The following is a 16,828-nucleotide window of genomic DNA, read 5'->3' on the forward strand; positions in this document are numbered from 1 at the left end:
CAGTTGAGTCAGAAAGTATTCAGACCCCTTCACTTTTTCATTTTGCTATGTTACAGCCTTGTGCTAAAATCACCTAAATAGGTTTTTCCCTCACATCACATAAATGCTCATTTTACCCTAAAATGACAAAGTGAAACCTGGAATTTACAACGTTAGATCAATCTAGATGAGAACAGACAATGCAGCACAACAACATTTGCCATTCCTATCCACTTCATTTTTCTAAAATAGCATCAAAGCTAGTAACATTTTACTACAAACAAATAATTGTATTCAATAATAAATTATGATTTATTGCAAATGTACAAATAAAACAAGTATTCTGATCCTTTGCTATGACACTTAAAATTTGGCTCAGGTGCATCCCATTCTATTGATCATCATTGAGATGTTTCTTCATCTTCTTTGAAGATCGGGAATGTCTCACACCAGTCACCAGTAGACAATGTGTATCATGGCAAAAACCAAGCCATGAGGTCAAAGGAATTGCCTGCAGAGTTTAGAGACAGGATTATGTTGAGGCACAGATCTAGAGAAGTCTACAAAAAATTTCTGCAGCATTGAAGGTGTGCAAGAGTGCAGTGGGCTCCATAATTCTTAAACGAAAGACATTCAGAACAACTATGACTCATCCTAAAGATGGCCACCTGGCCAAACTGAACAAGAGTGGGAGAAGGGCCTTAGTCAAAGAGGTGACAATGAACCTGATGATCTCTCTGGCTGAGCTCCAGAGAACCAGTGTAGAGGCAGGAGAAACTTTCAGAAGGACAACTGCCAGTGTAACATTTCACATATCTGGGTATTATGACAGAGTGGCAGACAGAAGCCTCTTTTCAATAAAAGACAAATGGAAGCCTGCTTGGAGTTTGCAAAAAGCCACCTAAAGAGCTTCAGACTGTCAGAAAAAAGATTCTCTCATCTCATTATTTCAGGATTAATGCCACGTCTGGGGAAAACCAGGCACTGCTCAACTCCTGCCCAATACCATTTCAACGGTGAAGCATGGTGGTGGCAGCCTCGTCCCACGGGGTTGTTTCTTAGAGGCAGACACTGAGAGACTAGACATGGTTGAGGAAAAGCTGAATGGAGCAAAGCACGGGCATATCCTTAAACAACACTTGCACCAGCGTGCTCTGTACCTCAGACTGGGCCGAAGGTTCAACTTCCTACAGGACAATGACCCTAAGTATAAAGCAATGACAACACAGGAGTGGCTTAGGGACAACTCTGTGAATGTTCTTGAGCCCAGAATTGAAAACAATCGAACATCTCTGGAGAAACCTGAAAGTGGCTGTCCTCGTACGGTCTACATTCAGCCTGACAATGCTTGAGAGGATCTGTAGAGAAGAATGGCAGAAAATCCCCAAATCCAGGTGTCCAAAGCTTGTCACATGGTACCCAAGAAGGCTTTAATAGCTGCCAAAGGGGCTTCAACTAAGTACTGAGTAAAAGGTCTGAATACTTGCATCAATGGGATTTTTAAATTTTTAATCTTTAGTAAATTTGCAAAAGTTTCTAAAATCCTTCTTTCACTTTGCCCTTATGGACTATGAAATGTTGCTCTATATGGGGAAAATAATTTAAATAATTATGTGTTACAGGGTGGCATAGTGGTAGTGCTGCTGCCTCGCAGTAAGGAGATCTGCGTGGAGTTTGCATGCTCTCCCCGTGTCTGTGTGGGTTTCCTCTGGGTACTCCGGTTTCCTCCCACAGTCCAAAGACATGCAGGTTAGGTGCATTGGCGATTCTAAATTGTCCCTATGGGGGTGTGTGTATGTGTGTGCCCTGTGGTGGGCTGGCGCCCTGCCCGGGGTTTGTTTCCTGCCTTGCGCCCTGTGTTGGCTGGGATTGGCTCCAGCAGACCCCTGTGACCCTATAGTTAGGATATAGCGGGTTGGATAATGGATGGATGGATACTTATGCGTTGCAGCACAAAGGCTGTAACATAATCAAATGTGTAAAAAATTATTTCTGAATTCACTGCATATATACAAACTTGACCTACACAAAAATTGTATATTAATGCATCCTATTGGTTAATGAGATGTCAGAAGTGGGGATTTACAAGGACCACTACTTGATCCTTTGTCCTTGTGAACGGGTTAAATGATTTAGAAAAACTCATATTACAAGGATGACATTAGTGTGGCAGAAATAGCAAACAGCCTTGTAGGAAAATAAATGGACATGGAAAGATATGAAATATACAATATGATGCGAAAGAATAGTGTAAATAAATGTAAAGTTTTACACATACACAGTGAATAATAAGAGTTTTTTGTGTAGTCTACAACCTCATAAGGTTTGTTTATTGAACTAATATTTCAAATTCCAAGAAGGACAAATTATAATGGCAATAGAGAAAAAAAATAGGAAAAAGATGTGTGACTTACTGCTGAAATGCAAAAAGTAAGATGAAGGCTCTTTATAAAGCTGTACATACAAGAACTTTGAGAAGACCTGACACAACTACAATTACGCAAGTAGCCAAAGGGACATGAAAAGCTGATGCAGCTCATGTATTTAACAACTACTTTTCAACAAAACAACTGATGCACAATGCAAGCAATAACATACTCTATTCTAGTTATAGTTTTAGGACATTTTATTTTTTCAAATATTTAATTTTAATTCTTCTAGTTGTAATTTAATTATAAGTGGAGCACTTACCTTATCCCTGCCACCCCATTAAAGGAATGATTGCCAATTACAACATGACATATAACACAGAGTCTTAGGAGCTTAACTATTTTATTGATTTTCAATTAACAAGTTTTTATTATTTTATCTAAATAACACTTTTACAGTTATATAATTAACTAGCCAGAGTACCTGGCATTGTCTAGGTATATGTTTATGATCATTTAAGGTGAGAACGCAAATAATTACTATTAAAGTGTTGACCCTTTTGTCACTGCTGGCTGAAATATTAGTGATTTATCCATCATCTACAATACCTTGTGATAACTAGCAATTTCTCTGCTCTCATGTAACCGTTCTTGGAACTATTAGCATCTTCACAATCATCCTACTATCATTTTAAGATGTTTCTTGTTTTTTTCTTCAACAAAACATTTATTTACGGTATAAAAACTTCTTCCTATCCTTATATCCCTGCATCATGCTTCCTCATTATAAGGCTCTTTAAATATAAAGAGTTGAGTTATAATGGTAGTATGGACAGAACTTTCTTCCTAATTTGAGATTTCTGAATTAACACTAAGACTTCCTTTAAGACAATATGTTTGTTTTTTTTTGTTGGATGCACATCATATTCTTTCTGCTGCTGACCCGAGAACATGCCACATACAGTTACTGTCCATCACAGGGCGAACTGTGGACACACTGGAAGCTGTTGTGGAAAAAAGGATGGTGACAAAGCTGGATGCCATCAAGAAAAATCACCTCCATCCTATCCAGGAGGTGCTCTCTTGGAGGACTGTTAGCTGCAAGCTTATCCACTATGGTGGGCTGGGAAGCTCCTATGGGGTTATTTGCTGCCCACTGCATTCAGGCAATTCAATGCTGCCTCCCACGTAGTACTGTAAAAGATCTATCTATCTATCTATCTATCTATCTATCTATCTATCTATCTATCTATCTATCTATCTATCTATCTATCTATCTATCTATCTATCTATCTATCTATCTATCTATCTATCTATCTATCTATCTATCTATCTATCTATCTATGTCTGTATCTTTGTTTTTTATGATTCTTCTGCAGAATGCATGTGAATTTCCTCTTGGGATTAATAAAGTATATCTAATCAAGTCGAATGTCAAACTGCCCATTATCATCAGCTAAAGTATTTTGGCATGATAACACAATTCTATTCTTTATGTGCAGCCCCCTCCCCTCAATTACAACCCCATTTTTTGTTGGCCTTAAAGTCTAGATTTTAGGTTATATCAATGGTATTGTATGCAAATGTTTAAGAACTTTGACTATAACCCAATACAAACACCCTTCCTGACAACATTTTTGAAACACCAAATAACCTGGATTTTAGGATTGCTTATCTTTCTTATGCAAGTAACATTTAATTAAGATCAACACAGCAATTTCAAAATAATACACAGTTTTCAGGTGCACCCCATTACCATAAAAAATCTGAAATGCCATATATTTTAAGTTGGACCAACAGCAACCTATATGCAGCATATTATGAAATTTTGCAAAATGTTTGGTGAACAACCAAACAGACTTGTTTTGACCTGATGGTTGAAATGAGGTCGTTAGTGTGCAAAATGGATAAATAACATCAAACAAAGCCAAAATATTTAAACAGTTGACAAAGAGCATTACATTTTTATTTATATACATTAACTTTTTTATTCATATACAGTGGGTGAATGACAATTATTTTACCTTTAAATTACGTAAAAAAAAAAAAGGTTTAATGGTTGGTTATTCTATGCTGAGAACCTTTAATTCAAAATGCTTCAATTTAGTTTGCTTGTATCAGTCTGAAATTTAGATGTTGTCTTTGTCAAATATTTAAACTTCAGGCATTACATTTCTAAATTTTTAAAATCCCACTTTCTCTGTCTCAGAAATACTCTGAAACTAAGGTGGTTTCCTAAGCTCTCAGAGCTTCGAGAGCTAAAATGTTCATCTCTGATACAGAATAATTACAACACATTATTTTCTAGCTGTTTGAATCATTTGCTTTATGGTGCACAGTTAATTGAAACCACAATAAGATAAGTGTAGTAAGACATGTGAGGCCATACAACTACATTGTTCAACTTTTGAACCATTATACTGGCTTCCAGTTAAGTTTAAGGCTTATTTTAAAATCCTCCTTCTCCCATATAACACCATAAGTAGTTAAGCTCCATACAGAGAACTTGTTAATGCTGTACTACAGGGTGTACACTGTAATCTCAAGAGGCAGACTTAAAATTCCAAGTAGAAATAAAACTTGTCTAGGAGGTTCAGCCTTTAGCTATAAGGCTCCCAAAGTCTGTAATAATTTACCATTCAAAAGGAAAGAAACTTAATCTGCTAGTAACTTTTATTAGGGCTGGAATATCTTTATCACACCTTGCAAACTCTTTCTCATTTTTCTTTTAATTAATTATAGTAATTATTTTGACTGACCATTACTATGTCTGTTCTTTATCCCTTCTTTTCTGTGTTTTTGCAGTGCACTTGGTCTGTGTCATCTGAAATGATGAACCTACTTTCACATAGATAGATAGATAGATAGATAGATAGATAGATAGATAGATAGATAGATAGATAGATAGATAGATAGATAGATAGATAGATAGATAGATAGATAGATCTTTCTTTGTACGCAGGGAAAAATTAGGTTTTATACAGAAACCTGGCATACACACAGATTTATGCATCTGGATTTTTTGTGCATACACACATTTCCGCTTTTGTCCGTACGTCATATTTTAGTGTGAATTCTACACATGGCGTTATGCATGAGGCTTCTGGCGTAGAGGCTCTTTGGTGTATTGAAAGATAATAAAACGTTCTTCTCTTTGCTGATGTTAAGTCACAAATTTTTTTTGCACCAAGAAACAATCCTACAATCTGTCTCACACAACCATTGATCCTAAATGAATTTTCAATTTCTACTGGATGCCTGATATGCCCACATTGCCCTGAGCTGGCCACGTCTCTCCATTCACATTGCCCTGAGTTTGCCCCGCCCTATTGGACAATTCCCTTTGTTCTTGATTTTAATTATATGCAGCTTTTTTGTTCATTTTCTTTTTTCGACATTCACTATCAGCTCTTACTGCTGTTTTTTTTCTATCGCAATCTAAAATTCAACATTCTTGCATAGATAATTTCCTTTTCTGCCTTACGGTTATAATCAACCGCATTGAAGGATTAGTTAGCAGCACTGAGAGTGTCACAGGGTGGTATGGAGAAAGGATGTGCGCAGTAGGAGTAATGAGTGAGCAAGCGGTGTTTAGAATAATAGAAAGATTAAATATCTGAAATAACACTTGATATCCTTTATACAACTGTAAAACTTCACTCATTTTGAGGAGTCCACTTACTTCTCAGGATTTTTTATAAATGTTTCAGTTTATTCCTCACCTTTATTGTTTAGCTGATCTTTTATTTCTTACATTATTGTTTATTGAAACTTTTGACTTTTATTTTTTGAAACGTGTATTTTGTTATCTTAATTTGTTAAAGTAATACTGTGTTGAGTAAGGTGTTTGGTGGTTTGGCCAGTGTGGTGTACAGCCTGGGCCTGGATGAAAGGGCTGTGGGCATAAAAAAATAATCAAGGATTGTGGCTTTGCTTGAACATTCATATTCTTGTCTTTGCAACAGCCACTTTCTAGAACTCTTAGATTTAGTATTTTTGTTAGTGCTTATGCATTCTTGACCCTCACCGGTATTTTGTATACCTACATTTTTAACGTTGCATGTCTGAATTTTGTTTATACTCTTGTGCTTCCTGGAATTTTTTTCCACATATACAGTAGCTCACCTTTTCTGAGTATGAACTTCCATCTACATGTCAGACTGTCTTTTGGATAATGGTAAATCATGTATTCCTTTAAACATATATGCTTCACTGCTGTCACCCTTGGATTGAAATTCCTTTTAAAGTGCACACATTTAGCCATTCTGTATTGAGCAGTGTGTTGCAAAGCAGCTCCCACGCCTGCTTTTAATGAGGGAGAGCTGATGCTGGGATACCCCTGACAAATTTGGACTTTTAACCTTTGCTAGTCTAGTGATTCTGTTGCTGATATTTTTCTTTTGGGGTTATACTTGCTGCTTATGATTTGACCAGTAGAACCCATCCACCCTTTGAAATATCTTTTCCCTTTAAAGACCCCCCTCTGTTGTGACGAGGAGGAAGCTCAACTCAAAAGACTACAGTAATCCCTCCTCGATCGCGGGGGTTGCGTTCCAGAACCCTCCGCGATAGGTGAAAATCCGCGAAGTAGAAACCATATGTTTGTATGGTTATTTTTATATATTTTAAGCCCTTATAAACTCTCCCACACTGTTAAAATTATTAAAACCCTCTAGACATGAAATAACACCCTTTAGTCAAAATTATAAACTGTGCTCCATGACAAGACAGAGATGACAGTTCTTTCTCACAATTAAAAGAATGCGTGTCAGGAGCAGAGAATGTCAGAGAGAGAGAGAGAGCACAAGAGAAAAGCAAACAATCAAAAAATCAATACGTGCTTTTGGGCTTTTAAGTATGCCGAAGCACCGCAATAAAGCGGCATTTTTTAGAGGAGCGTCCATATCCTCTGTGCAAACAGCCTCTGTGCAAACAGCCCCTCTGCTCACACCCCCTCCATCAGGCGCAGAGAATGTCAGAGAGAGTGAGAGAGACAGAGACAAACAAACAATCAAGCACCACGTGAGAAGCATATCGTATATCATTGAGGAGTTTTAGTTAATACGTAATACTTGCTCTGATTAGGTAGTTTCTAAGCCATCCGCCAATAGCGTCCCTTGTATGAAATCAACTGGGCAAACAAACTGAGGAAGCAAGTACCATCAATTAAAAGACCCATTGTCCGCAGAAATCTGGGAACCAGCGAAAAATCTGTGATATATATTTAGATATGCTTACATTTAAAATCCGTGATGGAGTGAAGCCGTGAAAGTCGAAGCGCGATATAGCGAGGGATCACTGTAAATGTTAAATTCACAGATAAGGAAATGAAGGCAATGAAAAAGGTACAAGAAAGACAGCAGTTGTATAGTCAGGCAAAGGTCTAAATCAATTATCAAAGTTTAATTTGTGAATCAAAAAACTCAGAGGCTACAAAACAAAACAAGCACTATCGTTTACCTGAAAAGCTTTTCAATAAATAACTACACACACAAAGATTTGTATTTGAAACTTATATAAACTTGGACTGCAGTTGTACTAGGCCGCTTTCTTATAAATACAGGTAAAATATGTGTCATGTCACATGACGTACATGTCATGTGACTACCGTACTGCCAGCAAGGTTGTCAGTGTCAGAAAGGGACAAGACCAGGAAAAAGATGAAGAAAGTACATAGTCAGGAAAACCAGAAAGACAGATCTAAGAGAGACAACAAACCCAAAATAAAACCTGAGGTTTGTAAGTCTAACGACCACAAGGTCATAAACTGAGAAACTGAAGTACAAAGAAAACTACAAAACAAGATTTAAGATTTAGACAATCTTCTGGACATACCCGGGGGGGTTTAAGTAACTTTGCGGATAAATACATCAGTGTAGCTCAACTTCCCATAATCCTCCCTTAGCAACCCTTGGAAAAGAAGAGTTCAAAATGGCAAATAACACATTAATGATTCCTAATAATTAATTATAGAACTTTATAAATAAATAATAATGAAATAATAATCACTGCGGCAGGAGGAACATAGGAAGCTCTTTAGCATGAGAAAACTTTCTTGAAGGAATATGAAATTTATACATTTTAGTTATCATTATGACAACTTGCAACAGGCACAGACACAGTAAAGAATATGGAAAAGGCCTGAAAGGCAGTGAACAGCAGAGAAACAAACAAATAAAATTACACTGTAATAGTGTGACAAATACTACAATACAATTTAATAACCATTGGCAAGAAACTTTATTAAACCCAAAGGATATTGCAAAAACATCAACAAAAATAAAACAGGGTTACTCAGATCCAAAATGTTAAGCTGATAAAATAAAAATTAGGACAATTGTACATCAATTGCATTTATGAACAACTCTTAGAACAGTTTGGGATCAGGAATGGCTTTCAAGTGTTCTGCAGACCGACTTGCAGAACGTACTCTGGCATTTCCAGGTATTCTTGCATCACTGAATATTAATGCAAAGCCTAACAAGTATGCTCTAATTATATCTGTGTCGTGGCTGTTAAGCATGCTTCATACAAGTTTATATAGTCAAGTTTTAAATGAGCGGCAAAGATCTTAAAATATGTTTTTAATTGTGTATTGGGGGGCCAGTAAATAGGCAGAGCTTGGTATACTAGGAAGAGAGCATAGCAGCCAGGAACATTAAATAAAGTCAAATCAAAACTAGATTGATACTTGAAGTTTTTTTTTTTTTTCAAATACAGACTATACCGGGTCCACAAACTACTATTGCATGGTATCTAACTCCTTATTACCTGCATCCCCTTTCTAAATTTAAAGTAATACATGTAGGAAGTAAAATGGTAGGTTTAAATACAAAAAAGGAGGTCTGAAAATCAAGAGTACATCTTATGAGAAGGATATAGGAGTCATAGTGGACTCGTTACTATCAACTGCCAGACAGTGTTCAGAAGCCGTTAAGAAGACTAATACTGTATATAATAACCTACTTAGCTTCCTTATTTCAAGTATATGGGTGGCTGCCTCAAAACTTTTCTGTGGCATTCGTCTGTTTATTTGACAAAGGCTAACAGAATTTCAGGTTATATAGCGCCTTGATGTGTGGAGTACAAGTCCAAGGAGGTTCTGCTCAAACTTTATAACACACTGATGAGGCCTCATATGGTGTACTGTGTACAGTTTTGGTCTCCATACTACCAGAAGGACATAGCAGTGCTAATAAAAGTCCAGAGACGAGCAACAGGGCTGATTCCAGGGCTAAAGGGGATGAATTATTAAGAAAGATTAAAAGAGTTGAGCCTTTTCCGTTTAAGCAAAAGAAGATTAAGAGGTGACATGACAGAAGTGTCTAAAATTATGAAGGGAATCAGAATCAGTACAGTGGATTGGGTCTGTTACTTTAAAAGAACTTCATCAAGAACATGGGGACACAGTTGGAATCTTGTTAAGGGTAAATTTTGCACAAACATTACATCTTGCCTGAAGAAGGGGCCTGAGTCGCCTTGAAACCTTGCATATTGTAATCTTTTTAGTTAGCCAATTAAAGGTGTTGTTTTGTTTGGCTTTTCTCTACAGTCATAATGTCTAACACGGTACAACACCCTAGTACTACGCACAAACGTTAGGAAGTTTTTCTTTACACAGAGCACTATAGACACATGGAATAAGCTTCCAATTAGTGTGGTAGACAGTAGGACTTTAGGGACTTTCAAAACTTGACTTGATGTTTTTTGGAAGAATTACATGGATGGGACTGGTGAGCTTTGCTAGGCTGAATGGCCTGTTCTTGTCTAGATTGTCCTAAAGTTCTAATGTTCTAATGTAAAATATACTTCAGAACCATATGTAAAGTGCCATGTAAAATATACATGTAGATTGAAATGTTATAATTATTTGGCACTTTAATGTCAACAATGAATTAGACAGTTCTCAAGGACAAGCATATATCTTCAAATTTATATGTCCAGACCTCACAAAAATCACAAATTTCACTTTGCACATAATATGCAATTTCTTACAGTATGATTAGAACAAAATCACACTCCTGGATTTTACATTAAGTAGTACTTCACAATAATAAGCACAATCTCAAGCTGATTTACAAATACATGACTGGAGCTACAGAGGTTCAATGATTTGTTCCAGGTCATACAGTAAGTCAGATGTGGGCATTAAGTAGACAACCCCATGGACTAACTTAGAAATTATGCATGCATTTTATGTGTCTTTTCACAGGATGGTCAAGCAAGATTTATAATAGCTTAACACTACTAAATGTACCACTGACAGACTGAGGAGATCGTTTCTCCCCCACACTATGCGACTCTTCACCCGGGGGTGTAAACATTAACATTATACAAAGTTATTGTCTGTTTTACCTGCATTTTTATCACTCTTCAATTTAATATTGTTTTTTTTATCAATATGCTGCTGCTGGAGTATGTGAATTTCCCCTTGGGATTAATAAAGTATCTATCTATCTATCTATCTATCTATCTATCTATCTATCTATCTATCTATCTATCTATCTATCTATCTATCTATCTATCTATCTATCTATCTATCTATCGTATAGTGCCTGTCTATCTATCTATCTATCTATCTATCTATCTATCTATCTATCTATCTATCGCATAGTGCCTATCTATCTGTCTATCTATCTATCTATCTATCTATCTATCTATCTATCTATCTATCTATCTATCGCATAGTGCCTGTCTATCTATCTATCTATCTTATAGTGCAATTCATATCTATCTATCTATCTATCTATCTATCTATCTATCTATCTATCTATCTATCTATCTATCTATCTATCTAAATGTAATGGATGATGATCATTTTTGTGTCAGTCGTTTAAAGTTTTTTTGTCTGTACAGTATATAACTACTGAAATACATGAAAGGGTGAGGATAGTGATGGAGCCAGGCTTTCTTGTAATTTTATCCCTTAAGTTTGTAAAGAAAATGTATTATAATGCAATTATCTCTTCATATATTCTTCAACCTGCTTTTACAGTTTCAAAGTGGTGAGTGGGTTTACATCAAGTACTAATAGGGGCAACGTGGAAATCAACAGTGAACAACACCCCACTCGATCACAAGACATGTGCATACACGGCCTAAGTACCTAACACGCAGTTTTTAGCATGTGGCAGAAACATTATTGTACCTAGAGAAAAATCCATGCAGGCACAGGGGGACATCAAGCTCTAAACTGATGACCTGAGATTTAAATATAGGATTCTTGAGCTGAGAAACGGCATCACCTCACAGCTACTAATTAAAACTTTAAGAACTGAGTGGTGGCATAAATTAAACTTATGCAAAGCTGGTGGACACAACTTTTATATTAAAAAATAACAAAAATACAGTTACAATACCTGAATTGGCTCTTGCGACACTCTCATGGGACCAAAACGCACCTCAGTCGCAGAAACCTGGCAAAACAAAAAGCAAATACAAAGTTTAGAAACATTATGATTTTCCCTCAGCATTAACATCAAATGTAAAAAGTAAAAGTAAATAAGTCAGAGACCACTCCCCCTCCTAAATGTACTCACCATCACTATCTAATGGCTTAGAGTGTTATCATTTATTTTTCTGTTGTTAGATTACTTGCCTACATAACCTAAATTGAAGGCTTCACATATGTTTGCTTTAGATTTCTCACTTCACATCAGTCCTCCTTTTTTTTCTTTGTGGCTATACATTTAGGCAGTACTTTTTTTTTTTTCTAAGTCAGAAGCATGTAAGCAGCCCCGGGAAGCCATCTACCACACATCACAGGAAATGTGACGCAGGAATCTGTGCTGACCTGCGTCATTGTGTTAATCTCCTCAGCAAGGGATTTAGGAATGTCACAAAGAAACTGCAGCGAGCTCAGACACTGGAGTCCTATTAATTATACATTATATATCATGTCATTTTAAAAATATACTGCAAAGCAGTTACTCTTAAAAAAGAAACTAAAAAAAAAAATAAAAAAGGAAAGGAATTATCTGGCATTGATCCATCTGGCAGTCTGTATCCAGCTGCAGAGACAGGGCCGTCTCAAAGAGGGAGGGCGTGTGCGTAGGGAATGGCCGAGCAGGGCCCAATGCATTGGTGGGCCCCTCGTCAGCAATCCCTATCCCACTTCACACACATAGGCAAAAAAATATGTTGGTACAAATTTAAATATTTGATTAAACAGACACAAAAAACCTCTTTTATTGACTCAAGATGAAATCTAAAGCTATTGTGCGAGCAGATGCATTTTTCAGAACAGGAGGCGCATCCACCCGACAACTAACTACATCATACGTCACCAGTTGTAAGCGAAAAGATATTGCAGAATTTCTCATATTTATATTAGCTTGAAAAAATGGTGAGCATGAGCAGAGAGTGTAACTTAAGAAAACAAGCTCCTCTTCAACCATTCTGAGTGATGATCTCATCAGACCTTCTTTTACTGAAAAGAATCTTGGTGTCACTTTGATTCCTCCTTTTCTTATTTCTCCCATGTAAACCATATTAAGAAACTTCCACCTGTGTCACATTTCTTATGTTTGCTCATTCCTCTCCTTTTCTAATGCTGAGAATCTTGTCCCTGCTTTTATCACATCCCACATTGATTATTGTAAGTCACTACTGGCAGGTGCCATTTCTAATCTTATATCACAGCTCCAGCTGATTCAAAACTCAACTGCAAGAGTCCTGACAGGGACTGGCAACGGCGAGCACATCACAGCCATCCTGCAGCTTCACTGCTCCCTGTGTCTTACAGGATTGAATCTCAAATTCTGTTATTAATCTGCTCACTAAGGTCCTCTCATTCTGTGTCCCACACTAACCTGTACTCTGTGGGTGACAGCAGGACCTTCAGTTGTATTGCACCCTGACTGTGGAATGACCTCTCAAAATGAATGACATCAGCTGACTCCATTCATTTGTTTTTAACTCATTTGTTTAGGAAGACATTAAACAGACCTGACATTCTGCCCCTTCTTTCAGTTTACCCCCTTTATCTGCTCAGGTACTTAGGGTTTGCATTTTTATCACAATTTATGCTATTTGTTCCAAGATTTTTTTGTAGTATTATATGTTGTATTTTAGTCTGCATTATTGTGTTTTATTCTATTTGAGTGTTTTGTATATCCTGTATTTATCTTTATTTAGTGAAGATATTATTTGTAGCCAATGTTATATGGGTCCTGTTGTTCTTTCTGAATTTTGGGCATAGGAAAGGTGCTATATAAATGAATTGTGTTCTTATTAGTATTTTTCTTTTGATGGCCAATCATTTACAATAATAAGTGACAAAAACTAGAGCAGTTCTATGTAAGGCAATTAATACAGTATATAGCATAATTCAAGGTATGATTATGTATTGCCGTTTTCTCCACATGCATATTTAAAAATATTAGATTGGCTTCAATGTTTATTCTAAATTGGTTTAGAACAATATTGCACACATGCATAGTACGTTTTAAAAAACCTAATCACTTTTATTATTAACGTTTTACTAAACTCTAACGTGGTGTAAACATTATAATTATATTGTATACTTTGTTTCATGATTGTAAACTATTTTCAATTAACACAGATCTTCATGACTTTAATTTTGTCGACATGTTAAATGGTTCCCACAGACCCAAACACAATGTAAATGTTAATATTAATATTTCACAGAAGCGATCTGTATTGTTTAGTTTGATGTATGACACGACGTGATGGCAGAAACCCTCTGAACTTCACAATGATGCATATTATTTTGTTTGATGTACTTTTTTCCTTCTCATTTTTATCGCTTAATTTCTGAACGGGTCCTTCACAAGATGTTACTCGGCTTTGCCGAGACCTGCCGAAACCTTCCAAAAGTAATAAGTTACAAAGTCAGATCTGAAACGACAGAGACGTCACTTCCGGGTCTGTAACTGTGGATCTACAACTGCGGTGACGTATGGTGCTGTGGCTCTGCAAGTGGATAGTATTGGGCTAACTTGGGCCATCAGGGCTGCTCCTTGAATGTTTAATCAAGACCATTCCCAGATGTCATCTAACCTTCTTCTTCTTTGTTGTCCCCTTTATTTCACCACCTTGACTATTCAAAACCATGTTATTTTTTCTTAATCTTTTGTCACCCATCCTGCAGACTCAGGTCTAGTTTGAGTTTGCTTGCTTTCATCTAATCCAACTGTTCCTTTTTTGTTCAAATCTTATTTCTTTTTGTTTATCACCATGTTCTGCCAACTTGTTCTCATTGTTTTCCTGTAATACCTTATTTCAAATGTATTCAGTTTCCCCTAATTCACATGTATATACTGTAGTAATATACACTCACAGGCCACTTTATTGGGCACACCTGTTTAACTGCTTCTTAATGCAAATATCCCATCAGCCAACCACATAGCAGCAAATCAATGCATTTAGGCATGTAGACATTATCAAGATGACCTGCTGAAATTCAATCCAAGCATCAGAATGGGAAATTTAAGAAAGGGAATTTAAGTGACTTTGAACTTTGCATGGTTGTTGGTTCCAGACAGGCTGGTTTGAATATTTCAGAAACTGCTGATGTATTGGGAATTTCATGCATAACTATCTCTAGGGTTTACAGAGAATGGTCAAAAATGGGAAAATATCAAAGTGAGCGGAAATGCCTTGTTGATACCAGAGGTCAGAGGAGAATGACCAGACTGGTTCAAGCTGGTAGAAAGGCAACAGTAACTCAGATAAACACTTATTTCAACTGAGGTATGTAGAAGAGCATCATTGAATGCACACCAAATATAGAAACTTGAAGCAGATGGGTGCTACAGCAGTAGGAGACCACACTGGGTGCCACTCCTGTCAGCTAAGAACAGGCAACTGAGGCTATAATTCGCACAGGCTCACCGAAATTGGACAAAAGAAGATTGGAAAAAAATTGCCTGGTCCGATGAATCTCAATTTCTGCTGTGAGATTCAGATGCTAAGGTCAGAATTTGGTATCAATAACATGAAAATATGGATCCATCGTGGATCCTGTCAATGGTTCAGGCTTGTGATGGAGGTTTAATGGTGTGGGGGATATTCTTGGCACTTTGGGCCCCTTAGAACCAATTGAGCATCATTCAAATGCCACAGCCTACCTGAGAATTGTTGCAGACTATGTCTTTATGACTGTAGTGTATCCATCTTCTGATGCCTACTTCCAGCAGGATAATGTGCCATGTCACAAAGCTCAAATTATCTCAAACTGGTTTCTTGAACATGACAATGAGCTCACTGTGCTCAAATTGCCTCCACAGTCACCTCATTTCAATCCAACAGAGCAACTTTGGGATGTGTTAGAATGAGAGATTTGCATCATAAATGAAGAAATCTGTAGCGTGAAGCTACCATGTCAGCATTGACCAAAATCCCTGTGCAATGTTTCCAGTACCTTGTTGAATCTTTGCCACAAATCATTATGGCAGCTCTGGAGGCAAAAGGAGGTCCAACCCAGTATTAGCAAGGTCCGCCTATGGCCTGTGAGTGTAGATATCATGCTTGGATCCAGTAGTTGTCTCATTCATATTCCTGATCTTCCATGTTATCCTCAGTTTTGCAAAAGCACAGCTCGCTATGGCAATTCTTCTTTGTGTTTCCTTATTGTGTTTGTTATATGATATTATTTTTCTCAGGTACCGTATACAAACTGGTCTACACATTCTCCTGGTCACTGAGATCTTACGTTTTTTTGTCTGCCTCCTACATAGTGGTAGAACAAAAATGTTCTCTTATATAAGATTTGTACATAGGTGTGATGTATAAATACTTGTATTAACGATAACTAATATATATACAGAGACAAAATTGTTAAACTGCCCACACCATAGTGTTAACACTGTCTCTGACGCACACATTTTTAGCCACAAAGAGATGGAAAAGGTAGACTACAAAAGTGGGCTGAAGAGTGTATTTCTTTGGTTACTGGCCATGCTATTCACATTGAAGCTGCATTCAGATATTAAGGTTTACACTAAGGCTTCAATTTTATAAAGCAAAAATAAATGGTCAGGAGACGAAAAAGAAATCAAAAGAGACAGACAGTACTGTGCACAACAAATAGAAGGGGTCAGAATACTGGAGAAACAAATGAAACCGAATGTTAAAGCAAAAACACTAAACCAGAAACAAAGTCTTAAAAAAAAATATTTTGTTTTGTTTATACCTAACTAATCTAGAAAAGACAATTTGTCTTTGTTTTTTCATTGGTTCCAAAGCAGGACAAAAGCTACTATGTTACACAATCTTAAATAGGCAATACGTAATGATATAGCATGTCATCTGAGTGTGATTAAATACAGGTCTATGGCAGCGCAAATTTTCAAAAAAAGTGTAACTCGTGCTCTGAGGGTGCATGCGTAGCCTAGTGACTAGTGCGGTTAGAGACAGGGGAAACATATTGCACAACACTGCGTCAAATGCTTCGGTTGGAGGGGTAGAGTGGTTTAGCACATTTCAGTAGTTAAAACAGCATTTTTTGTCTTCTTCTT

The 16,828-nt window shown here is 36.9% G+C and overlaps 1 protein-coding gene across 2 annotated transcripts in view; it reads right to left on the reverse strand.

The window, feature by feature from the left end:
* pde8b (phosphodiesterase 8B) overlaps positions 1–16,828 on the reverse strand; it is a 348,478-nt gene that overhangs the window by 169,065 nt on the left and 162,585 nt on the right. The window contains exons 1-2 of one of the 2 annotated variants that reach the window (XM_039758400.1): positions 11,888–12,019; positions 11,708–11,764 (exon numbers count right to left, since the gene is read on the reverse strand). In XM_039758400.1, the coding sequence (XP_039614334.1) occupies positions 11,708–11,764; positions 11,888–11,890 (60 nt within the window). In that variant the 5' untranslated portion in view covers positions 11,891–12,019. Of the gene's footprint in view, positions 1–11,707; positions 11,765–11,887; positions 12,020–16,828 lie in introns of those variants that run through there. The other variant, XM_039758399.1, reaches the window with a different exon arrangement.

The sequence above is a fragment of the Polypterus senegalus genome, chromosome 7, assembly GCF_016835505.1.
Source record: "Polypterus senegalus isolate Bchr_013 chromosome 7, ASM1683550v1, whole genome shotgun sequence".
In the NCBI taxonomy this organism is placed as follows: Eukaryota; Metazoa; Chordata; class Cladistia; order Polypteriformes; family Polypteridae; genus Polypterus; species Polypterus senegalus.